Raw genomic sequence first — 27,072 nt, 5'->3', positions numbered from 1 at the left:
TCTAATCTAATCTAATCTAGACCACTAAATATTGCACTGACAAGTTTGGCGTATTTTATTTGCAAAAGGAAATGAAGGTCTGTTCAAAAAATGACTGATGCTGTTGAGAACATTTATCACATTTTATAGCAAAATTCTACTAAAATGGAGCTTTCACCACTTTCCTGTTTAATTAGGCATTACAAAACTCCCTGAAGTTTTTTCTTCCAAAGGAAGCTGACTTCTTACGTTCTCTATAAACACCCAGTGGTAGCAGTCTTGTCCCAAGATTTCAATTACAGGACACTGGCGAGCACAGGGTTATCATAATTGATAGGAATGCTGGTTCTAACTATAAAAAGTTAAAAGTTTGAATACATTTATCTTTATTTAACAAGATAACAGATGTGGCTCCCTCAAAATTTGCATTTGCACGATCATACGGCTGGAATATTCAATCATTAGGCATCAAAAGAACACCATCTAAGATATGTAAAAAAAACTCCCACTGATATCAACTTTGAAAGAAAAATGTTAAAAGAAAAGCCTTGCGACTTGGCCGAGACTTGCCCTCAAAGAGTTATGCATAAATATAGAGCTACAGAGATAATGCTGTCATTTGGTCATGTTCTACAGTCGGCGCTTTGTAGAAAATCCTGTAAATGCCTAATAAACCTCCACTGTTGAACCCTGTGAACCTTCCTTTCAGCCAAGGCATTTATAGCCTTTTAGACATCTTTTATACAATCTAATCAACATAAAATTATAGAGTTTTAGTCACATTACATAACGTGGCTCAAGCGTATCAAAATGTGAGTGATGGAGTAAAGTAACAGACATGGCGAGGAGAGGAGTGCTCTAATGGACCTCTTTACGAAAATCCAAGCTAATTATTTCGGCACACGTAAGCCAACTCGGATCTCCGATCAATAGCCATTAGCCCCATCATGAGTGTCCAAATGGACTGTGTGTGTATTTGTGTGTGTGAGTGGAATATAATTGTGGTGACAATAAGGATTGATCTGAAACCGCGCCGACCACTCACCATTTCTGTTGAGCTGCCTGCCTTCACTGGGGGAGGGGGCTTGTGCTTGGGTGGGCCCCTGATTGGACAAAAGACAAAGTGGTAATGTGGTATTGATCTCTGTTTCGTTAAGACAGATTTCTTTGTATTCAACGGAGAAACAACTTGGGCCACAGAAATATAAAGTCTTGAAATGTCAAACTGCAAAGATGTCACATGCTGTTATCATTTAATCTAGATTCTTTTCTTACAAAATTCAGCACTATGAGGGAAAAAAAACCCCAAACATTTTGAGTTAAAGAAAAACAAGCACTGATGGTTAAGAAATCAACTTTAGAAAGCGTTTTTAAAAATGCGTGCTACCGTAGATGGACTTGGAGAACCCGTCAACACGTAGGATTTGAAAATAAGATCCACAGCTTCATTTAAGAAACCTTTAAAAGCCTCTACGAAACCACAGACACAGTAAAGCCTCTCCTAACAAGTCAAAAATAACAACAATAACCTTATCACCCAGCAGAAATAATGCAGTACCAGCATTCATTCACGTGGAGTTGTGTTTCTGGGCTCCAATATTCACCCTAGTTTCATCCAAGCATCATGCTTAGAGCTGAAAAATGAAGCCAATGCTAAACTGCCAAAAACTGAAGTTTTTGGAGTGGCCACTTGAAGCTGGTTACAAAAGAGCATCTACCACCATAGCCTGTGATGTTAAAATGTCTAATTTTACTACAGAAATAAACATGTGGACCTGTGTGGCTAACAAACAAAAAAAGGTTTTGGTCTCTTTACCTAATTTCCTTTTATAACTTATCTTTTCTTTCTGGCTGTGGCTGCTTTGACTGACAAATGCCAGCAGCTCTTGGGCTTGGGTAATAACATGAGTCATAGTACTCGACCTCTTGACCATGTTTTTGGTGCTTTTTGAGCCTTTTTAATAGCAAATTATGCTATTTGATATGCAGTCCAAAACATTTGTTCTTCAGGTTTGAAGAGTGAAATTATAGCATTACTAAGTAATAACTACAGGTATCCGTGTCTGTACATAGCAACCATAGTACAATCAACCAATATAGATGCTAATCACAGATGGTAGCCTTAGGCCTCCATCACACCAGCCTAGAGGCCAGTTTGTTGGTCACAATAGAAAAACATGTTCCCCAACTGGTTGCAGAGACCTCTGGCTGCTTGGGAAAATGCTTTCTGTGACCAGTTGGTGAGTAATTGTAGAGAAAGAGGTGTGCAGTACTGGACTGAAAATCTTCGTGTGATCACTTTGGCTGTGAGCCGGTTGCTGTGGTCACCAGAGACAACGATTTGTCTGCAAACAGCCAAACTACTCACCAAGTGTTAGAGAAACTGTGAAAAATGTGATGCAAAGCCAAAATGGAGACTGCTCACCTTGTTGCTCCTTTTGAAAGCTGCTGCTGACACCGGTAAGACACAACTTTTATTTTTATTTTTTAGTAACCCGGTCTGTCTGGCAGCTTTGACAAGCAGAACCATGGTCTGAGTGCATCGTTGTACCAAACACATCTGAGGAGAGGAGATCTATGAACTTTATAGGCTTCTCTTGTTCACCTGTTTTTTATTTATTTTTAATTATTTTATATATGTGGAGTGTAAGAATGCAGAGCTGTCAGGCATAAGAAAAGAGAAGAGAAAAGAGAAAGAATAAGAAAAAAGAGAAAAATAGGGAATAAACATAACAATAAAGGACCAAGTACAAATAAAACATGACAGGTCATCAGTTGCTGCATTCGTAACAAAACACAATCAAGACAAACCAACTGACAGAGAAATAACAACAAAAACAAACAAAGTGTGTGTGCATTTGTCATGAAAGTACTTGATAAAGAGGATTAGACGCCGCAACACGGCCCCTGGGAGCCAGAACCAGACAGAGGAAGGCCCAGGAGACCCGGGCCGTCCGCAGCCCACCAAGAGCACTGAAGAGGCTGCACGTCACAATAATAACTGCATGCCCAGCGAAGCAGAAGGAAGACAGATCCCCCATGGCCGCAGGGCAAGCGCTCCAAAGGAGCAATGAGCTCCTTGGGAGCAATGGGCAGCTGACACGAGCCAAGGACCGGGCCCAGAGGCCTTGTGCCCCAGGCTCCTGATAACAGCCCAACACCCCCCAGAGACCCCCACCACAACAAGGCCTGAGCCACCCTGAAACACAACCTCCAAGGAAGCAGGTCAGTGAACACGCCAGATCATCTGACCATGTGCACCGAACCACCAACTACTGACATCCACAAAGAGGCAGTAACGATCAAATGGGAGCAGTAAGAGGAGCAACCCTCCGCCATGTCCCACAGGGGTTAAGGCGCAACAAGTCCCAAACTCAGGCCCAGTCATACACACACATACCTCCGCCCCAACAGATGTGTAAGAAGACGCACTAGCTACCCCCAGAGGTGATATGTGTGGTGAATAGAGCGGACAGATGTGACATGAACATCTGACTGCTGGGCAACAGCGCACATCCACACCTCCTCCCCAAAACTCTTGATTTCTGAGGAGCAGATAAAACTAAGGGGCAGTTAGCCGTGAAGAGGTGAGTGGGGCCCTCTACTCCCTTGCGGCACAGGGAGGAGAGGGCGGGGCGGCGGGGGATTCTCTGGCTGGCTGGAGCAGCATCTAATAACCAACTCGCAAAATAAAACAAAATAAAAACAAAACAACAAACACAAAAACACCAGACATTATGAATAATTTGCACCGATGGTTTTTCGAAATTCTATACGTGAAAAGTGAGCGCGAGAGCCCTCGGTGCGCCTGCTCGCTGCTGAAGTCAAAGTAAACTTTATTGTCATCTCCGCTACATACAGTCCAGTTTATAGAGAGACGAGACGATGAGACTCCAGTTACAGCAGTGCAAGTAAACAAACAATAAATATAAGAACAGTAAGAAAATAAATATATGCTTTAGGACTCGGGGTAAAGGGATCAATAACAATTTAAAATTTATAATTTACAGTTTGATGATTTAAAGTCTCACACACAACCCGTCGAAAGGGGAGGGGGGCGGCTGCTTCCAAGTAGAGCACATTTCATTCATAATGTTGTAAATTATGTATTCATGATTTGAATCCTGGGTTGTGTGAAATCCCAGAAATACACCTTAGACAAAGTGAATCTGTGAACTAAGGTGTAGGTCTGTTAGGTTATGTTGTGGTGATCCTCGGGTTGGGGAATGGGTGTTCATACTGGAGTGCAAAATTAAAACCAATGGAAGATGGACAAGAAAAGTTCAAAGCCATCAGGTCCTCAGTTTAGAAAAAAGGGAAAAGAAGAGGAGGAGAAACGAGCAAAAGATACAGGAAGGAAATTATGTGCGTTACAGTTGCTCCAAGAAGAAATGGTAAAAATAGTAACAGTAACAGACTAAACTCCAAACAATACATTATGCTACAGATTTTAATATTAATTAGTCATTGTCAGTTGTTGATTTGTCCTGTTCTCATTGTATGACGAATTATGATGGCTGTTTGGTAGCCGTTTGCATACTATGCATACTCTCTCTCTCTTCATATGTGTGTGTGTGTGTTTCTCTGGTGAATTTTGACAACAGTTTTATGTTAATGTACAATCCATAATATGATTTGTGTGTGTGTGTGTGTGTGTGTGTGTGTGAGTGTGTGTGGGGGGGGGGGGGGGCGCGCCAGAGGGAGTGTTAGCCCGGAGCGCCAAACAGGCTAGGACCGCCACTGGACAGAGGTTCTTTTCCTATCCTTAATCAGAATTATTAATCACTCAGTAGATGTTTACTCTGGCCCTGACTCTGCAAGCATTATTTATGGTTAATCATTTATGCTTAGTAATCACCATAAATTCCATCTTTTTTGTTGCATCAGTTTACTGGAAGTAGCTGCACGGCATCAGCAAGGCGTCTCCAACGAAATCTAATTAACCCCTGACTCAGCAAACAGGCGGTAAACAATAGCTGCATGTTTGTTAATTTACTGGAGGCCTCTACAAGAAGCCTCAGATTGGAAAACCCCTCCTTCAAACTGGAGTTTAATAAATCTCCATTTACAGCTGAAGCCCAGGAGGGGAACTGCAGGAGCTGAAATGGGAGCTCAGAGCAGAACATTTTGGGAATAAAATCTCCCAGCAGCCTCATGCTATAAACTTCAGGTCAGAATTTATCACAGAGCTTCCTCTGGTGGGTTCCCTCATGACATGTAACAAGTCTTAATGAGCCTTAGTCCTCGAGGGGGGATTAGTTTTGCTCAGGAGGTTAAATAAACGATTAAGTAGATACAGGATTGCTAATGAAGACTTACTCTGCGTCCTCCTGCCGGTTGCGGATGAAGAAGATGGTGCCGATGATGACTATGCAGATGAAGATGAGAGCACCGAGGATCGCTCCTATTACGGCACCTGTTGATGGACCTTGGATGAGTTGCCGTTCCTCTTCTTGCAGGGGACACAGAGAAGAGACGCGAATGAAAAACAGAGAGAAAAGAGGGAGAAGATTATCAGCAGTTCATTTAAATTTCATGGGGCTGCTACTGGCACTTTAATGTTGCTCACTTGCAAAAATTTGTTCTTTTATGTGTTTTTTCCTTTTTTTGCAGAAGCAAGAAGATAGAATGAAAGAAGATAATTTGTAGCTGTGAGAAACATAAAACTGAAACTGAGGAAAACATGTTAAACAAACAGCAAACACGCAGACGCAAAAATGGCACGTGAGTAAAATGAGCCATCACAAGAAGCTGTACACGACTAAGAAAATCAAAGCCAACTTTCTATTCGGTGTCAGCAATGTATGCACCAATAAAAGGTGACGGAAACACAGATACAAAGAAGGAGAGACATAAAGAATTCATAGAAATTCTAGTAAATGAAAGCACTTCTAAGGTCTCTGTTATACGCCAACACTCATGAATGCTGTAAATCTTCAGCTGAGCCTCATGCTGACCTCGACATTTCCCTTCAATTAAGAGCCTGTTTATGATTTCCAGAGGGCAGTGAGGCATCTGAATTGACTGTAAAAGCCTCTCATTACCGTTCGCTCTTATTTAAAAGAAAAAAAAAAACGAGAGAGAGGGAGAAGAACAGGCTGACAGCAGCTGCAAACGGCACACAATATCCAGCAAGGATCGTTCTGCTCAACTGCTGACTATCACAGGGAGTTTGGCAGAAACAACAAAAGGGAGGGTTGAGCTGTTTTTCACAGGTTTTTGTTCTCCCCTTATGAAGACCTATTTCATCAGTAACACTGAAGTAAACACACACTACTGCATTTGATAAGGGGATGATAAAAGGATAATAGCCCACACAATTTCCACTCGTTTAGCATTATGTTTAGCTGATGTTTGAGTGTTTATCTAAAAAAATATATAAATAAAAAAAACAACCTTTGTTGCTGCTGCAGCAAGAAAAAACGGCGCTGTAAATACAGCACACAGAACTGCTTGACTCTTCTCTTTAATCGTAGCTTTTGAGACTGAAAACATATTTGCAACAATCACACAAATGTGTTTCCTGGGTTTAAAGCCATTAGCCTCGAGTACATTGATGCAAATGATAAGGCAAAAACAACATCAATACGACACTTTTCAATGAAAAAACAAAAAATGGAACACAATAATAGATATTTTTTGATCATTCATTAAGGTGATTATTCTATTAAAATGGCTGTAGAGGTTTCAGAGGCATGAAATAATTGTAAAAATAAAAAGGTAAAGATAAACTATATTATTGCTAATTATATAAGCAAACCCCTTAATTGTAAGTTGTTCATATGATCAACCAGTGTTTGATTTTACCCATGAATAAAATAAGGATGCATTTGCTCTTCCTGGCCAGCAGGTGGCACTCTGTTCCAACCTTATAGATATATAGATAAATAGATAGATATGGCAAGTATTTTATATTAATTGGATAAATCCAGGCCTGTGTGTGTGTTTGTGTGTGTCTTCACAGTTACCATGTCTGCCATATTGGTCACAGACAGAAGAGGTAGCAAGTCTAAGTTATGCATGATCACATACACAGTCTGAGGGAAAAGGCGAGGAATAGAATGAGAAGGGGAAAGAGGGGTAAACATGAAGAAGAAATAAAGCTAGATGGGAGATGTGGGAAGGAATGAGGAAAATGAGGGGAGGCAGATGGAGGGAGGGGGAGGAGAGGGTAACAGCAGCCTTTCCTCATTGCTCGAACTGTAAAACCACACAAACATAAATGCAACTTCCTCTTTTCTCTTTGCATGCTCGTTTGATGTGTTCCACGGTGTTATCAGAGTTTACACTGCGGATGTTTGCCATTGATTTTTTTTTTTGTGGTCAATAACAGACTACCTTTCAATAAACAATGAGTCACGGTGGCGCACAACAGAAGCTGCGTGGAAAATATGGAAGTGGTGGGTGGGGGAATGGGCTTATTTTATTTTTTTTCCCACCCGGGAGAGGCACAGAAACCTGATTGGTCAGAGATGGAGGATGTGAAACAGAGTACAGCCCTGGAGGGAAGGGAAGATGGATGGAAGAGGAAAGCAGTTTGTTTCTAGCAGGGCAGATGCAAAACTGGTCTTAATAATCTCTCAGGAAATCCACTTCTGAACAGGCAAAAAGCATCAGGCAATATCCTCGTCAAACCCACCTGTTGTTCTGACTGCAGGCGGAGCAGAGATGTTGAATTGCACATTGCAACAGTAAACTTGTGTCTATCCACCTGCCTTTATGTGCAACTTCAATAGAGGCAGATAAACTGAATGCAATTTCTTCTAGTTTCTTTGAGCAGCTGAATATTCAACAAAGTTTTCACGTTTAACTCTTGAAAATGTCACTGACGAGGGCAATATTCTATTTTTAGATAAATAGGGTAATAACAGGACCAATCGCTAACCGTTCTTTTCATTTTTGACAGCCGTCCATCTTTACATGGCCACAAGAGAGGCCCTGAAGTAAAGGGTCCCAAAAATAAAAGGTCAGGAAATGCCAGGCAGTATGTGTGGACACAAGAGAGAAATTAATTTACATAAGTATGGAAAGAGATAGAAAACCAGAGCTCTTATCAATTTGCAAGCCATGACTATGAGAGCACAGGGTCAGAATATGAAGAGCAGAGCAAACTATGACAGCTCAATTATGGATGTTTGATTTTGCATTCTGCGTTTGGGATTTTATCTGGTTGTTTGGTTAGATTTAAAGCAACTAGAATATTAAATTGGCTCATGCCAGCTGGTTTTAAAAAATATATAGTCGTCTGGAAAACTTGGAAGCGAGCTATTTGCCAGCTTGGTGCTATTAAAAAGGTCGGGTTTTGCAGGATAGTGCTTTACTTTCACGTTAAACTGCCTTGCTGAGTTTTTTTTTTGCATGTTTGTCACAGTTACATATTCCAGATTTTAACCTTAGAGAAAGAGCAACCTGAGAACATACATAATGCAGTTTTCAAATGATGATTCCATCCATCCATCCATCTTCTTCCTCCAGCTTGTCTGGGGGAACACCAAGGTGTTCCCAGGCCAGCCGAGAGATATAATTTCTCCAGCATGTCCTGTGTCTGCCTTGAGGCCTCTTCCTTCGTATTAAGGGGAAAAAGCTATTCAAATCTACCCCTGTTGGCAGCACGAACAAGCTCTTGGGATAACTTTCAATAAGTCTTTGACATTGTTGGAATTTTAACTCTTTTTTTTTTTTGCAGAACTGATTTAATTAAGGCAGACTGGAAGGTTTTTGAGCGTGAACAGTGTGTTCAAGGCCTTGCCAAAGCATTTCAATCAGATTTTATTTTGGACATTTGACTTGGTCAAAACCAAACCTCCAAAACTTTCATTTGGTTTTTGCTTTTTAGCTTTCAGAGTTGGACCTGCTGCTGTATTTCGGATCATTGCTTTGCTGCATATCCGAAATGTGATTTAGCTTTAGGGCATGAACTGATGTTCAGACCATCACGCTAACACTTGTTGACTGTTGCTGTGTTAGTTTTGTGCCAAATGTAACAAGACTCAAACCTTCCAAAGTTAAACTTTTGTCTTACCAGTCCAAAGAATATTTTCCCAAAAGTATCGGGGATCATCAAGATGACGAGTCTTTGTGTTTTTTTTGGTCAGCAGTTGTTTTCTCCTTGGAACGCTCCTATGATTGCAATTTTTGTCCAGCCTCTTATGTTATTATAGTTCTTATTGTTGTATCACGATCTCTGACCATAACTGAAACAAGTGAGGCCTGCGGTTCCTTCGATGTTGTTCTTAGTTCTTTTGTTTCCCCCTGTATGAGTTGTCATTGCGCTCTGTGAATCATTTTGGTAGGCCAGCCACTCCAGCTTCTCCATTTTCCATTTTCTAGCTGCAGTCCCCAAACCTTAGAAATACCCTATATATAACCCTTTCCAAAATCTTTCACTTCTACATCCAAGACAGGTCACCAGTCTATCAAAGGGTTATCACAGAGAGGCAGACAACCTTCTCACAGTCACATTTATTGCCAATTTAGGATCACCAGTGTACCTAATAGCATTACTTTGGACTGTAGGAGGAAGCTCTGGGAGTGCCTGGAGAGAACCAATGCAGGCAGAGGGAAAATCCACAAACTCAACAAGGAGAGCCAACAGCCGGCCAGTGGATTCAAACCCAGGACCTTCTTGCCTCATTCCCACTGTGTTGCAGTGGTTCCTGGACATCATAGGGAATGCTTTTTCTCAAAATTTCCACCATATATGGATGGAAACATGCCTTAACATAACAATATACATTTATTTCCAGCTCCTAGTTCAAGCCGAAAGTTCAACATAAACAGAAAAAAACAGAACAACCAAAAAGTTTTAAAATCACTTATTTATGACCCGCAGGGCCAAGTCCATTTGATTCTGTTTATTTACTTCAACTTTTTAAATCCCCACATGGATGTTTCACCTGTGGTGAGTCAACACAAATTCTGCTCTATTTCTTTGGTTCAAACAAACCGTAGAAAACCTCTCCTTTCACGTTCACTCACCTCATCCATTACATTCAATGTTTATCTAACAGAGCGGCCGATTTCCTCATCAGCGCTGCTTCCTATTGGAGTTGTAGAATATTTATCTGAATTATCAAACATTTATACTCTTAAATCAATAGCCTAGGCTTCGCACTGTAGGAACACTTTTTAAATGTAAAAAACGAGTGGGTGAGAATTCACTGGTGTGCACAAGCGCACCACAGCAGACCTTCACTCCTTTAGCTCCGTCTATTTCTGTCCGTTTTTCACTCCATCGCCTGGCAGCTGAGCACCCCAAATCTGCAGATATAATGCTATTATCTAAGTGACACTCAAGTGGTGAGAAATTGCTACTGTATCACATGGAGTTTAAATGGAACTGAAATAACAATCCCTGTGTAAAGTGCTCCATTTCTCTCCCATGCGAAAGGCTCCAGTGTGTGGGCTGTATTAGCCAACAGAGAAACACATTGCGCCCAAGGCCCGCTCTTAACTCTCTCTGATACACAACATGAATAAAAAAAAAAAAAAAATTTAACAAAAAAAACAGCACACAGCAAAACAAGTGCTCAACTAAAAGTCTGCTTATAATGTTCAGGAATTCCAGGTCAGCATCAACAGTCGATAACATCAGCGATGGCATTATGTTTAAACCATGTGCTTTGGTTAATCAGCAGTCCTGAGGGATTTATGACAGCTGTGGTACCTCAAAGGCTTACCCTTTACTGTTATGTTAACGTATATACAGCATAGTAACTGTAACCTTTTTGAGCCTCAACTGTAGCATTTTGGCTTTTGCAGTCTTGATTTCTTGACACCAGACATTACACATCTGACTGACAGCCCAAGGACACTGCCAGCTGATACACTGGGGACGTGTCAGTCACAAGGAAGCCCCCCCATGAAGCATACCCTCCTTCATTTTCTTCATCATGCTGCATGGGAGTCTGAATGGGACCCTGAGCTAGAAAATTAGCATCACTTTGTATATTCAAAAAGTCTTTAGATTATTATTGATGTAACTGATCAAGCGAGCAGTAGTAGTTGCTGGCAGGTTTAAGAAAGAAAGCGGGTTTAACACACGTTAGCATCGGCGTCACTTGTCTCAATAAAAGGCTATATGCCTTTTCTTATATAAAGTCCATGGGCTCTGCAGACTTTGTTGACTGTGAGCGAAAGACAGCGTTCAAAATGTGTGTGAAGCAACACACACCAGCAGTAAAGCCTATTGTTTTGTAATTTCAAGTCAAACAATGTCTGTCTTGCAGAAGTCGCACAGATTCACAGTCCTGTAGAAAATGGGGAGTTGTAACAATAGCCAGTGAAATGATGTTATACTCAGAACTGAAGGCTGGTGCTGCTGTTCACTCATCCATAAAAGGCCATTTCAAGAAGTGAACGCTAAACTCACAGTTGATTGAATAGCTGCCTCACACTTTTTAAAGCTGTGTTAACCAAATGTTTTGAGAAAAATTGCTCAAGACCTCCGAGAACTTTAAAAGAAACAGGTTTTTCTACAAACTGCCGCGGCTGCATGCCTGAAATGTAACATGACGCGATGCAGCGTGACAGGATATGAACGACTGTTACAGATTCAGCAGCTGAAGTTTGTTGCACAGCTTTGTTTTTGCACACCAGCACGAAACAATTCGCGCACTTCCTTTCATTCTGCCTGCCTCTCTCCCCGAACGCCACGCTCACGTACAGTTAGTCAATTTATAAATAGCGGCTTCAGTGTCGGAGGAAAGGTGGGAAGCAGGAGGGGAGTCGAGAAAAGAATACGAAGATCTGAGAGTCGGCGGGAACAAAAGAGGAGCGACGGGAGAGGAAAACAGAGGAAGGAACAGAAGGAAGGAAGGAAAACAGAGAGCAAAATGAAAGTGGGGCGGGGATGGAGGAGAGAAAACTCAGCAGTGCTGGAGTTCAAGCAGGAGGGCGATGGAGAGATGTGTAGCAGTGAAACGATGGAGGGAAGAGGAGGGGTAAAGGGTGATAGGAGTGTTAGCGGCCTCTGGAAAAGAGGAGGTTTTAAAGGTCTAAACACTCCCGAGGGAGGCCGTGAGTGACACTGGAAAAACAACTGCCGCTCATAGTTCCTCTCCCCTTTCACCTCCTCTCTGTATCTTCTCATTCTTTCCGATGCCATGTTTTAACGACTTTTTCTCTTTTAACACTTATCGTCCTTCAGTCCTTCATCAGATTACTGCACTGTGCTTCTTTATGCCTCCAATCAAGCCACACTCACTCACTTTGTTTCCTTCTGTTTCACAGCCTCTCCGTCGCTTTATATCTCAGTCTGTTGCTCACTTGCTCTCTGCTGGAGTGCCAACATGAAGAAATGCCTGTGTTTCTTTATCCTTCCTTTAGAAAAACACCTATTTTTCCCAAGGCTCCCCACTCCCACCATCACCAACAACAACTCTGACTCACAAAAAGCGACATTAGTGCGCCCTCTTGTATTTACCAGCTCTGAAAAGACAAACTGACTCACAGTCACACACACACGCATGCACACACGGACAGGATAAACATAAATCTATAAATATGGCATGCTGCATACGGCCACCAAGCACTAAAAAGACTTCTAAAATTATAAGTGCAGAGAAATTACTGCAATCAGCAAGCAATTATGATGAATAAAAACGAAATGATTGTAATCTTAGAACCTAAAAATGTCTTTCCTTTTTGCTAGGCACTTCAGAAAAGAGGTCCAAGAGATGGTGAGTGAGGGAGAGAGAGAGCGGGGAAGAGAAAGGAAAAGGTGAGTGGGAGAGAAAGAAGCAGAACGAGAGAAAGAGCTCTGCGAAGATCTGCATAATTAAATGGTGTGTTGCACATTAAAGCGGATTTTATGTATAACTGCAGCTGTTTTACATTGAGAAACCTCTCCTCTGGCACACCTCCCCCTGCAGCGAGTGTAGTATCAGAGGTTAAACATGCAATTATTGTTGACTTCAAATCCACAGACACAGCCAATTGATTAGAAAAGGCAAACAGTATTTTCATGTTTTGGGAGTAGTCTGTCTATATATGCAACTGAATACAGGTGGATTCATTCGTTGTTGCTCCAAAACACACTATGTGCTTAAAATAAAGGTGACACAGCCTGCCAATTATGAATTACTCTATCAACGTTTCTGGTACTTGTAAATTAAAATCACTTCACTACTCTAATGTTAGCGTTAGATGATTATTTGGTATGTTAACGTTTCATTTTGATTACCCTGATGCTAAATTGATGTCACGGTGGTTAGCAAGAAGGTCCTGAGTTCAAGTCCAGGGTCTTTCTGTGTGGAATTTGCATGTTCTCCCCGTGTTTGCGTGGGTTCTCCGGCTTCGTCCAACAGTCCAAAGACATGCACTGAGTGGGGTTAGGTTAACTGGAAACACTAACACTAAACTAAAACCATAGGTGTGAATGCGGGAGTAAATGTGAGTGCGAATGGTTGTCTTTGTTAGCCTGTCCAGGGTGTACCCTGCCTCTCGTCCTAAGACAGCCGGGATAGGCTCCAGCCCCCCCCCCCCCCCCGCGACCCTGAAAAGGATAAGCAGAAGCGAATGGATGGATGATGCTAAATCAAGCAAAGTTTTCTACCTGTGTTTGTACAAAAGATCCTACCTAATTTTAACCCACTTAGATAATAAATTAAATATATGGTTTCATTTTTTTTTAAGTAATAGAAGAAATGGATTTCAGTTGAAATTAGACTAAAACAAATAAAGAGCAAATAAAACACACTGGTAAGCCAGCAGCCTTGGCAGTGAAAGTAAACAAATCTTTCCATATTCATATTAATTTAATTTGATATCAATATCAAAAGGAGCTGCTGGAAATGGACAAGAGCGTCACATGTGGTTCTGGAGCAGCAGGTTCAAGACCCTCGGCCTGCATATATAGTCCTCCACATAGCCACCGTGGTGTCATCCCATCTGTCCAGAGGTAAAGTTTTAGCCACTGAGTACAGTCGCCTCCTACTGGCGACTGTCCTCAGAATACATAGGCTGATTGTTCAAACTGTAAAGTTACCACTTTTCTTCCTTTTATGTCACCAGATTTTCTAAGCTAAATGAGCACCATTTTCATCACTCTTTTGATTTAAGCTGAGTGTTTGCTGGAGATTTGGGCTTGAAGTGAATATTAGAAATACTAACGCAGGAGTTTTTCAAATCATTACATTTTTTTTATTGAGCAAAAATGTGTTTTTTGGTTGAATTATTCAAAGAACTGGAGCTTTATCATGGTAATGATGTGAACAAGCGTGTGCTTTATTTGAAGATATTTGCACTAATTACTTGAGGATTTCTATGAGACAAACCAGCCTAAAAAGAAGTGCTGCTGCTCAGGCTACAGTGGGGCTGCTTTCTTCTGCTCCTAAGATTCTGTAATTCAAATTCAGGTGCCTGTTTTATCTCTGATATGTTGAAAACAAATGCATACAGTTCTGAAAGGCTGATAGTTGCACTGATAATGTTTCAGGGTCCTTTTTTGTTGGAGTTCTCCCTGAGGAGGAAACCAGGAAAAAGCTAGAGGTTGAGAGATTGTATTGAGTGCAGCTGTGGTACGAGAGAGTTTTATAGCTGAAATTGTTTTAATGATGTAAAACGTCAATTTTAAATGTCAGGTTTTTGGAATCAGCCTTTCCCAAAGCTAGCAAAGCTCCAATACAGACAAACTCTTCTTGGCTGCTTGAAGATATTTGTGTGTGCGAGGTGGCTGCACTGTAATTGCTGGAGAAAACAAAAGAAAATGAGGACAACGGAAGGATGAGGATCAGAAATTATTTGCCAATTGAGGACACATCAGATGATGACTTGGCTGATAAGAACAAGTGGGACAACGGAAGAATCATAAATAATTTCAAGGCAGCTCCATCACTGTGCACTCAGTGTAATTAGCCTTCTGAGACTAGATGAGAGCCGTCCAACCCACGGCTTCTCTCTTACAGTACGGCAGCTTCGGCAGCCTGCAGCGAAACAAAGCACACACGCAAAAACACACATGCGCACCTACACGTGTCTCTAATAGGGAAGCAGATCTGATGGGATCTTTAAAATCCCATTGCATATTGAAGCTCATACAAACGCACTATAGCACGCAGACAAGCGCAAGCGCAGCATGACCTTTTTGAATAAATCTGCCTATCAGTGCTCTGTGTTTGTGAGACAGATATCTTTGGATATGCAACACTTCACAACCTTATCTGAAGCCAGAGATCCCCTTTCATTTTCTGACAGCTCTGTGTGTGAGCTTTTTCTGTCCTTTCTCCCCATATGTCTCCCCGCACTTAACAGATTAAAGAACACACACATATGCACACACGCACACCCAGACACGTTCGACGCATTCTGTTGCTCGCAACCCCAAATAACATCGAGGGTAGAGGAGAGCGGGGGTAGCGTGTGGTGGGGGGTAGGGGGAGCGAAATGGCATTGCTCTCCAAATGATCCAGAGCAAATGAGTTTATCTCAGAGACAGACAGCCCCAAACCATTCAGGATCAAACTAGGTCACACTCAGAGAGAGAGGGAGAAATCGGCTGGAGGAAGAAAGGGGGAGAAAACGCAAATGAAGAGAGAGAAACAGATGTGAAGTAGGAGAGAAAAGGAGTGAAACGTTTACTGACTTGCCTCCTTGGTACCTCTGCCTCTTCTCCTTTCTTTGTGTAAACACACTGAAGCTGACATTTCAAGTTGTCCCCTCTCTTAAAAGAGATGTCACCTACCTAGTCAAATTACATCAAACCACTTGGAGGAGGGGGTGGGGGGGAGGCGTGCAAAGGAAGGTGCATCAAAGGAGATTTTTCAGAGGGACCAAGAACTGAGGACATGCTCAGTATGGAGTGGAAAATCGGCTGTTTAAACCAACAACAGAGTGAATTGTTTCTTTGTGGAGGCACTTCAGAGGTGCAGTGGAATTGGGCCACAGTAGGGTGAACAGTACGCTATCAGAACTTTGTTATTCCCAGTACAAGTACAACAAAGTCACAAAGCGTTTCATGTGATGCAACTTACAACACTCTATCGTGGGTAAGGCCTGGGGCACAAATGAGTCGGAGGGTCCCTTCATCCTCACTGCATACAGTAAAATACACAGGGCAGGGGCCCCAGAGAGCTACCAGTCAGCTGGCTTGGGTTGGTCCCTATAGCTGTGTTTCAGATTTGGGATAGCTAGCATTCAGATGAAGGTCAGGTTCAGTGATATTTAAGTGTATTCTGTTTACTCTTACATTGTAACAAGTATGCATTACTTTTATTAAGCTATTGCATTTCAATTACTTAGTTATTTAGTAACTTTTGTTAACTAGTTTTGGAATGGAAACCCTGATCAAATGGACTTTGCTGAAAAGACGGGACATTATCTGTATATTTTTATGTATATTTAAAATACAACAAAAAAGCAGAAGAGCATACGCTGCAAGCTGTGACGAATGTTCACACAAAGGCAGGTAACACTGTGGAGATTTTTTTACCATCGGAAGCAGTGCCAGCATTTAAAGTGTGAGACTTTACACGTTCTCCCATACTGCACTTTTTACAAAGAAGAAGAAGATGAAGATACACAGTGATATCATGAATGCAACAATCCACTTTATTTTAAAAGACACGACGCCATTAAGCAAAGTGTCAGATTAAAGTAACTGACCCTCGTTACCAGCTCACATACGGTGTAATGACAGGATTTGAGGTCAAGTCACACCATATATGAGTGTCACTGTCCACTTCATTGAGACATGACTGTGATTAGAGGCAGTTTTTGAGATTATATATAAACAGTATAAAATTAAAAACAATTATAATAATTTTCTATAGTACTTTTAGCATATTCTTCTTGTCTTCTGACAGAGAATAAATATTGTTTAATATATTATATTATTATACTTGAGACAAGTAATGATATGGTATAATATCATGATATATATTGACATCAACAAATATGAAAAATTATATTACAAGGGAAGAGCTGGATGGATGGATACTGTGAGAATTGTTTATCCTATATTGCGCAGCCTTAGCTGCAAAACATGAGTGATGAGGCCAGCTGAAGTGAACGATGACGGTGCAGCTCTGAAAATACAAGCTTTTTAGTTTGGTGGCCACTCAGTGAATATTTAACTAGTTATTATTAAGGTTGTTGCTGGTTATGTGGTGGAGGAGATAACAAAATGACTGAACCCAAGCAATTTGGGCCCAACGAACTTTAGCCAGTCACTTGTAATTGAGTGATTATTAATGTATCAATAGATAAATAATAAAAAATCTGAGGCTGCTTTTATGTATTTATTATTTATGTATTAATTCCCTGCATGCATTTTAGTGTATTATTACAAAGAACTTGATTAATAATGGCTAAAAAGCCATGTATTTGAATAAAGAGGGTTCAGTGACTGACCTTGTAAGATTATGTATTCTGTCCAATGCACTGTAATATTTTTTTAATGTTTTTTTCATGATCCTGTGTTTTAAGCAGGTTGGGAGTGAGAGTGTTAAACACTGAAAGAGCACCAACAGGTTCTGTTCATAATACCAAATCTTATCTAAGCAAGTTTTAATAGATTTTTAGGAGAGAGTTGGGAAATATTGATAGAAGCAAGAGCACAAAGGCAAAAAAGTACAAAGCTTCATGCCATTAAAGAAATGAGAATTAGGGCTGATTTTCAATCTTGGCTGTTGAAAAGATGCATTGCTATTAATATCAGCCGACTCGCACAGGTATTGAACGATTCATCCATACGAGAGGGTTTAAATGTGTTAAAGGCTTATTATCTTCACTGCTGGATTAAATCTGTGTGTATTTCTACAAATTGTGCCCACTTTTTCTTCATTGCAACGCACAATATTACCCCCTTTGGTACTTATGGTGCCCCAGGCTGACAGAGGCGATCGCTGAATTTTCCGTACCAACTTTTTTACTATTTTACCCTCGTGTGTCCCAAGGATTTTTGTCTTTGTTTGCTTTGAGAGCTCAGACATGGTCCGAAGCTTTTTCCATTTTGTGTGTCCAAAACCCATTTTAGAGAATGTGTGTAAAAAATTGGTATTAACTAGGCAATAAAAAAAGTCAGACACATTTGAACCATGTATTGTTTAATCACCTGTTTTTGTTTTCCTTTCCAGAAGCACTTTTTAAACTTTCCCAACTTGCTGCAGAGGTCTTAGTTTTGTGTCAAACACCTTATTTCTACTTATGTAAACCAAACAAACTCTTGGTACAAGAAATGATCAGTTCTTTCTGATCATGTGTGTTATGAAAATGTGCTTTTTCCCCCCTGAGAAAAGTCCCTAACACTTGAAAAACAAACAGGTCTACACACGTTCTTTCATATATTTAGAATCTGAACTTCTTCACGAACCATTCGTAGTTTGAAGTTGCTGTCAAAGCTAACCTGCTCAGTTTGGTTCAGTCCAGATGAACAGGTTGCTTTTGTTCCATTTTAGCGCTTGCAGTGAAAGCTGTCAATAAAACATGGCACGGCTCCAAATAACTGGGCCAACGTTTGTGAAGAGCTGGGTCATGGTCTTACACCAAGATAGCTCTGGCATGGTGATTTGTAGCATGAAAACAAAGCGCACAAACCATGGGATTTTGTGTGATGCGGGATAGATTGAAGTAAAAATGTCAACACTTGATGTCAACGTGAGGCGGTGTGTTTGGGAATTTGTGTGTAGCTGTCCTCTCAGACGAAAGGCCAACTACTAAATCAATAAAAAGCCGCTCTGAATAATCAACTTTATTCAAAGATAAAGCACTTCTATCCTCACAGGAGTTGTCTCTTCCAGGATGACAGCCCCCTGGTTCATAGAGCAGGAAGGGTAATGAGCATTATAATAATGGGAATCATATGCTTTGACTTTCACAGTCACCTATGGGAGGTAGCAGACTGATGTGTTAGACAGAGCGCTTCACCATCATCATCTAAACACCTAATTAAGTCACATCATTTAAAGAATGGTGTAACAACCCTCTAGCAGACTTCTGGAGTCTTGGAAAATCAATGGACTGAAGCTGTTCTGGCAGCATGTGCTGGCTCAATATCTTACCAAGTCACTTTATGTTGATTTTGCCTTTAATTTATTCCCCTTGTGTATGCATCAATTTAAAACCTTTTTATCATCCCTCCTGCCAGCTGAATGTAAAGTTATCACTGACAATTAAAAATACAGGTATGCACAAACTTTGTTAGTAGTTGTAGCACGCATTTTTTTATGCCCTGAAACAAACAAACGCAAAGCAAGTGTGCGTGAGCCATAAAGCACTAATGTGGCATAAAGGAAACTGTTTAAAATGACAAGATTACTTCAAATTATTTTAACTACTGTAATCTCAGGGACCCAGACCATTTTTCATTCTGCGCGCTAAGCTGATAATTAAGAGATCATAGCAGTGTTACACTATAGCTGACATTTGGCTGCCATGCCAACTGCGCACTCATCCACTCGTTTTCAGCTTTTTACCCTGGCAGGAGTGAGAAGGAACTCCAGGATTGAATTTGGCACTTAATACCAGCTGCCTGAGCAGTACAGTTTAGAGGTTAAGCTAGTGGGGTAATACCTGCTCAAAAATGGAAGAATGCAAAAGTGGGTTGTAATATTTGAAGGACTTGGGGTGCGTTCAATTTCAGCCTTGGCAGAAACTTGAAATGACCTCAAGTGTGGAAGAGAGACCAGTTATATCAAGCACTCCCTGGGTTATTTCAAGCTTTTTGAATATATTCAAGTGCTATTTTGCCCAGGTCTAGAGCCAAGGGAGCACTTTTAATATTCAGCCTACTTTCTGTTCACTCACTCCTGCAGACACACACACACACACACACACACACACACACACACACACACACACACACACCACATGTCACTTCAAGCCACTTCAAACACACTTCACGCTACAACTTCAAGTCCCACAGGCCCAAATTGGGGTCATTTCTCCTGACAGCCAATCATGACACCCCCAAGTATGAAGATGTGACTGTGTGTGTGTGTGTGTGTGTGCTCAAGCTTGTTTGTGCGTGCTTGACCTCCTGTTACTTAGACTCATGTTTATTTACGCTTGTGTGTGTGCGTGTGTGTGTGTGTGTGTGTGTGTGTGTGTGTGTGTGTGTGTGTGTGTGTGTGTGTGAGGAAGAGAAAGTGAGATCCAATCACTGACAATCAATCATCCATCATTCAAACAAATTTGGACACCTGAGTGGCCCCATAACGTCATGGCAACAGCAGCTGTCTGTTACCAGGTAACTGTAGCTAACCAGTGAGCTTGGGGTTTACGCTGAAACAGAGGCACTGTGGGAGAAGCACAGGTCAAGAGAGGTGCGTATGCAGCCACACATCAAAGGGTGGAAAGGTCAAACGTGTCGACAGGTGGCGTGTGACGATCTGAAAATTCAAATGTGCGCCGTGAAAGCACACAAACACACATTTCGGGCATTCTGCTCTTGCTCTAACAAACAAAACACAGATCTGTGCAGAGGCACAGGCACAAAAAGGTGAAAGCACATTATAAAGTACACACAATACACTGGATAAACTTGAGAGCAGTTAAAATAGTAAAACTGCAGCCACACATAGCTGTGCTGATACAGTTAATATAGTGTCCGACTACATGCCTAGATACTGACATAACTACACTCAAACAGATCCACACCCACTCTGACTAATCTCCTCACCCTTTTACTGTAGATGGTCTGTCGCATTCAGAGCGTCAAGGGACCGGGTATTACAATAATGGCTCCAGTATGTGTGTGTGTGTGTGTAACTATCGGACTAAATCTGTTATTTTTGGATAAATTACTTTTTCTTAATAAATGTGAACAGATTAAGAGACACACTCTTAATGCTCTCAGAAGCAGGAATAGGGATTCATATATTCTGATGGATCCAGGGATGCATTTCATTCATAAGGTGAAGGGATCTTTCAGCCATGATGGAGGAGTCTTGTAGTGCTTTTCCGACTATTGTGATTGTTGGCCATGGACACATCTATTTTGAAAGCCATGTTCAAGTTCAAGTCCTGCTCAGCTGAATGTGTTGTTTAGTGTCCTAAGCTCGGAGCTTAAATGCTTCCTTAACAACTATTGTTCCCGTTCCAAATCAACTACTATTGTTTGGGATAAACGGGGGATAAAACATGATGAGTTAACAAACCAAACCAAACTTTGTTTTTTTTAACTCTAGGCCTGGTTAATTAAGGTCAATGTGAGGTCACTGGGCTTGCTAATCATTCATGAGCATGCACGAAACCTGGCAAGCTTAGATAGTCCATAGGAAACTGTTTTGTTAAGCACTGGAATAACAATGTCAGTCAAAGCCAACAAATATATTTAAATAAAAGACATGTTGTATTGTAGCAGTAGAAGAAGATATATCATTATTGTTATTTCAGGCTTCTTATAGTGCAACTCAGCTGCAAAGAGTTAGGTTGAGGCACTGCAGGAGGAGCGGTAAAATCCTGAAATTAGTTAGTCTTAAAGTCACTGTGTTTTATGGACAGGTCTCAACATAATCTATCGATTAAATGCCTGGATTAAGTTTTCTTGTAACTAACAAGTTTAGATATTTTCCTGTTGTCTTAGTTAAGTGTAAAACTTAAATAAATACTACACAAGTGTGCTAAGATGTGACTGAAGCCTTGTTCACAAAGGCTAAGAAACTGGTAAATATTTCTCAAGCAACCACCAGTTGCTAGGAAGATATTGCCTGACCAGTTGTAAAGTGGCTGCTGTTTGTCGGCAGGTTAAATGGGTTGCAAAGAGGATGCTGTGCCAAAAACCTCCACACTTGCACGACATTCACAATTTCACTACTATTTGGTGAGTATTTGCAGAAAAGTTGGGGTCTTCCATGCAGACTATCAGCTAATGCTGCAGTCTACTGGAAACCAAAGCAAATGCATGGAGGTTTTCATGGTGCTCTTTGGGAATTCACATATTTCGCCCTTGCTGTGGGAGTGTGGTGTCACTACCAGGTCTCTAGGCTGTGTGGCTGAGGGCATATAAGTAAGACTACATAAGCAGTTGTTGGGGACGAAAAAGGTGCTTAGTGGTGATGTTGCTGAATGCTAGCATTTTATTTTTTGGTGAGTGCAGTTACGCTTCAAGATCATCTTGCTGAACTAAATATGCTTCATATCCACACTAACCCAAAAGCTTGTTGAAAGTCTTATTAGCTTTGTGCTGAGCAAACCAGGGTAAAGCTGAAGTCCAGGTTGGCTCTGCAGATAAACACCATCCCTGCTACTTTATGCAGCCTTGACTTGGAAGGATCCAAGCAGCTTAACATCATATCCTGAATATGATCAAAAGCAGGAGAGCGGTGAATATATGAACACTCACTGATGAAAATCTCCATATGCTTGCATTAAAAATTTACACATATATGGTAATTAAAATCTACTTTTAAACTGACACAGATACAGTCAAATTAAGTATTGATTAGAGTTTTCTTTCTGATCCGATATCAGTGGGACACTCTTCAATTGCCTTGAAAAACATCATAATATATTGATGTGTTTTATACTTTTGCATGTCCTATTCACTTATGTAATAATGAAAGGCCTGCAGCTGTAAATTGATGTGTGATTTCAACCATATAAATACAGAATGCCACATGAAAGTCATTGCAGAATATTATAAAAAGGTGGTTGCAGCTGCTTCTATCCGATCTAAAGTAAACTCGATCCCAAACACAAAACATTAATAAAGAATAAAAAAACTACTACTTCCTGAAGGCTGTGCTGACAGTTTAGGTTAATTTCCCTTCCCACCTTTCTCTGCTAAATGAGCGTTAATATGTGTGCGGAAAAGGAAGAGCATGTTTGTTTGCCACAGGAGCACTGGGAAGGTCTCTGTTTGTCTAGCGTGCACTTGAGTGCATTTTTCAGCTTTCTGTCCTTGTAAATGAATATGTTTGAATGATGGTTCACACCTCCGTCTGTGTGTAAACCTTTGTCTGTGTTTGTCTAGTTTTTTGTGGCCTCTTTGTCTCCCTGAGTAAAGTCTGTGTGTTTTTCTGTGTCTGTCAGCGTTTAAATATATGTGTGTGTGTGTGTGTGTGTGTGTGTGTGTGTGTGTGTGTGTCTGTGTGTGTATTAGCTCCACTCACTGTGACACTGTTCTCTGCTAGCGGGGAACCGTATGCTTCCTGCCATCCACTGCCACACCGAATCATTCACACACGCACTCCCAAACACTCACACACATAGACAAAAACACGCATAAACCCCAAGGCCCTCATGGCCTCGCTGTCCTTGGAACCCTATCGGTCATCTGTCCCCTCAATGCTGACCTACACACACACACACACACACACACATACACAAAACAAATCCACGCATGCATACAACAGCAAAGTGAATGAACTCATAGCCACAACCCCAAAATAGCGCACATCATAATATCACACATACACAAAACTGCACACAAAGGGCACAGGGATAACCAGAAATAACATAAAAAAGCACAGAAAGAACACAAACATCACAAAACTGCACACAGCATTTCACATTAAAGCCCTACAGTATAAGCTTTGGCCTGCTGTAAGCCTCCATATTATAATTAATACTAATAATTAATGCTAATAAGCATTATACCTTTAATGTAGAGGATATCAGTGTGAGATACAAACACCTACATTAAGCCGTTTAGGAGCAATATGCAAAGTGAGGGCAGTAAATGATACTGCAGAGGGAAATGTACTGTTTTCATTAAATATTTAATAATAAATTATTAACTATACCTAAACTGAGCTTCATGGCCTTTGGATTGTTTTTCCCTTATAATGACTCATAATAGTCATATGGACAAATTACCAGCTTACATTTTTATTTTAGATATAACATTTTTTTTGATAGGTATGAGTGTTAATGCCCTATAATAATATCCTTTAAAACAAAGTGAAACATCTTGACAAAAGTCACAAGCTGGGCCCCCCCAAAAATCATTAGGTTACCATAACAACAGCACCTCCTTTTACCAGTCGACGCCACTGGTGAAACAGACCTGCTGTAATCAGAAAATTTTATAGCAGGGGCAGAATGACTATGTGATTATTTAATAAGCTTCATTGTGGTTTCTCTTCCTCTTTCAGGACAGGAAACATTTAATCAGGCTCTCAGGGCTACTTTTACAAAGTCTTATGTAACCATTACCTATTCCTTAGGAGTTTAACTAAGCGTTTCCTCTTTAGACTAGAGATGGACCGATCCGATATTACGTATCGGTATCGGTCCGATACTGACCTAAATTACTGGATCGGATATCGGAGAAAAATAAAAAATGTAATCCGATCCATTAAATATCACGAAAGCACCTCACAAAACTTGCAACACGCCGTAACTCACCTCAGAACGTTAGCACGTCGGAGCAGTATGCATCACGTGATAGAGCGGCTGTGGCATGCCGACCTGTCAGTGGTCTGGATAGCATTTGGAGCTTCGCTAGCAACCCGGCATTTCATCTCCGACAAAGTTATCCCCGAGAGAAGTAAAGCAAGTGTGTAAGTCCATCTCTGAATGTTTGTAAAGCATTCCTGCGTTAAGCTTAACAAACGACTGCCTCTTCTTGCTGCTACTTCAATCATGAAACTGCTTAACGATCAGCTGATCGGCTTTTCTGTCGCGAGTCCATCTCTCTGGTTTGTTTTTGGCACACTTTGCACCAGAAAGAGGAAACCAGCGGCTGAACAACAGCAGCACGTTTAAGCTTGATAAGCTGTTGTTAGAATGTATTTAATATTACTTTCTACTCGAGGATCTTTTTCTACGTAGCTGACGCTGGTAACTGTGCAGGGGCGGATCTAGCAAAGTTTAGCCAGGGGGGCCGATAGGGCATTAACAGGGAAAAGGGGCACAAAGACACACTTTTCTTTCTTATTCTCATTTAAAATGTCTAGCTTTTAATAAATAATTATCTGACACCCAAAGTTTTAATTTGATGCAAAATGAATAGAAGTCCATTACTGTATATAGTAACTATTAAGTCTAATATACCCTAGTAAGCTATAGTACTTTTTCCTTTGGGAAGGTACCATCTGTGCAGTCTGCAATTTTGTTGAAGAAAGATGTTGAATCTATTTAATATTTCCTGAAAAATAATTGATTTCTGTGCATTTTTTTTTCACACTGCATCAAATTAAGGTTGATTACGTCGATTAAGCATCATGAGGTGGAGCGTGAGGGGTGGTTCCCTATTTTTTATTTATTTATTTTTGTTGTTGCTGGGAGTTGGAACCCTATTAGTTAGGTTGCTTAATATTTATGCTAAGTACTCTTTAAAATACCAGAATAGGGAGGATGGTGTAGGTTTAAGTTTATTAGATTGATCAGTATTGCTGAACTATGAAATATTTTTTTTTGCATACAGGTATAACAGAATAGCTTTAGTGTAGTTGTTGTTTTAAACTTGAGTATGAACTTATACAAAATGCAGCAAGATATTTAAAAGATATTTAAAAAACAGTTTTGTTGATTAAAAAACACTATATCGGATTCATATCGGTATCGGCAGATATCCAAATTTATGATATCGGTATCGGTATCGGACATAAAAAAGTGGTATCGTGCCATCTCTACTTTAGACACACTCACTTCCCAAAGATCCCAAGAGCAACTTTTAGTAGGAAATCAAACCTGAGAAGAGAAGCTTGGTGCCTCTGGTGGCAGCAGGTGACCTGTTTGATAAATGAACTTAAGTACAGTTATGTGGCAAAGGATTAATCACCATCAACGATGAGTTATTATTGGCTTGTTAGAGTTAGGATTAGGGTTGTACCCAGAGATGTAAGAGTACTTTTAGTATAAAAAGTTATTAAATGCAGAACACAAGATTGTACTCATTTACTACTACATTTACTAACACAAAAGCTCAATCTAATATCCAATAAGGACAACCTGAACTAAAGCAAACTCAGGAACAATCTGAGAAAGAGGAAAGGATGGATGAGGACTGATTCTTATATAGCACTTTTCTACTCTCCGGGAGCACTTAAAGTGCTTTACACAACATGCCACATTCACCCAATCACACAAACACTACTTTCTATGCTTTTAAGTGCTCACTAACTGACATTCACACTCATTCATACTCCAATGGACACATCGGAGAGCAACTTAGGGTTAGTATTTTGCCAAGGATAATTGGCATGCAGACTGGGGGAGCCAGGGATCGAACCACTAACCTTCCAATCAGTATGACCTGCTCGACCTCCTGAGCTACAGCCACAAAAGAGTACTATATAGTTCGGTGACCACGCAAATACGCTCCGATACTGTATGATTACAGCACCAACAGTTTTAAAGAACCAAACCACTGCTCTTGTGACTACAACTGTTTTTCTTTTGAAAAAGCAAAGTCTGATTTATGACCAAGAGTTAACCAGAGTTGTTGTATTTAAATAAACAATATCCAGAGAATTTGAATTTGTCTTGTAATCTCTTGTATAAGGCAATATATGTAATATAACTTCTGTTTTCTTTTACTTAAACATTTTGATTTTACACTCCGTGCATTTTTCTGACAGCTCTTGTTAATGACTTCTTTCCAAATTAAGATATACACGGAAAACAATTTACAAAGTGTCTCACAGAGGCTGCGTTACAACGTGATGTACCAGTCTTTGGTACTTCAATGCATAATAACAATACTGCTCTCTGAAAGGACTGTATAATGAATATGTTTACTTTTCTATAGCTGAAGGACACTTTGCTGATAACAGTTTATATTTAAGTCTCACTTTGAATGCAGGACTTGTTGTTCTTCAGGGGAATGTATGAACATTTCCTCTGCAGATGTAAAGTGAAGTTGTCACAGCCTCATATCAGCACCCCCCCCAGTGTATTACTGCTTCGATAAAATGTGCTGTACCAGTAATGTGGGTATCTTAGAATACAAAACTCACCAGGTGCCTCCGCTGACAGTGAAGATAAGTAAAAAAAAACATCCCATAGGTTGTTTGTACATGACAGCTATGGAGGTCTTTACACCCTAAACTCCCACAATCTTGAGAGCTGCTTTAGTGTGTGTATGTCTGGAAGTGATTAGTTGCAGTGCCAACAGCTAGGAATGAAACTTTTAACCTCAGACAATATCCTCCGTTGACTTAACATCCTGGGTGAAGACCGACACACTCAAAAACGCACACCGCAGGG

At 40.6% G+C, this 27,072-nt stretch overlaps 1 protein-coding gene across 2 annotated transcripts in view; it reads right to left on the bottom strand.

The window, feature by feature from the left end:
* The window catches only part of pvrl2l (PVR cell adhesion molecule related 2 like), a 324,556-nt gene that overhangs the window by 11,828 nt on the left and 285,656 nt on the right, over positions 1–27,072 (bottom strand). The window contains exons 7-8 of one of the 2 annotated variants that reach the window (XM_076878934.1): positions 5,299–5,428; positions 1,025–1,082 (exon numbers count right to left, since the gene is read on the bottom strand). In XM_076878934.1, the coding sequence (XP_076735049.1) occupies positions 1,025–1,082; positions 5,299–5,428 (188 nt within the window). Of the gene's footprint in view, positions 1–1,024; positions 1,083–5,298; positions 5,432–27,072 lie in introns of both variants that reach the window. The other variant, XM_004572649.6, reaches the window with a different exon arrangement.

Source organism: Maylandia zebra, linkage group LG22 (assembly GCF_041146795.1).
Source record: "Maylandia zebra isolate NMK-2024a linkage group LG22, Mzebra_GT3a, whole genome shotgun sequence".
Lineage (NCBI taxonomy): Eukaryota > Metazoa > Chordata > Actinopteri > Cichliformes > Cichlidae > Maylandia > Maylandia zebra.
Note: the sequence above shows the minus strand (reverse complement) of the source record. Positions and strands in the feature narration are given on the sequence as shown.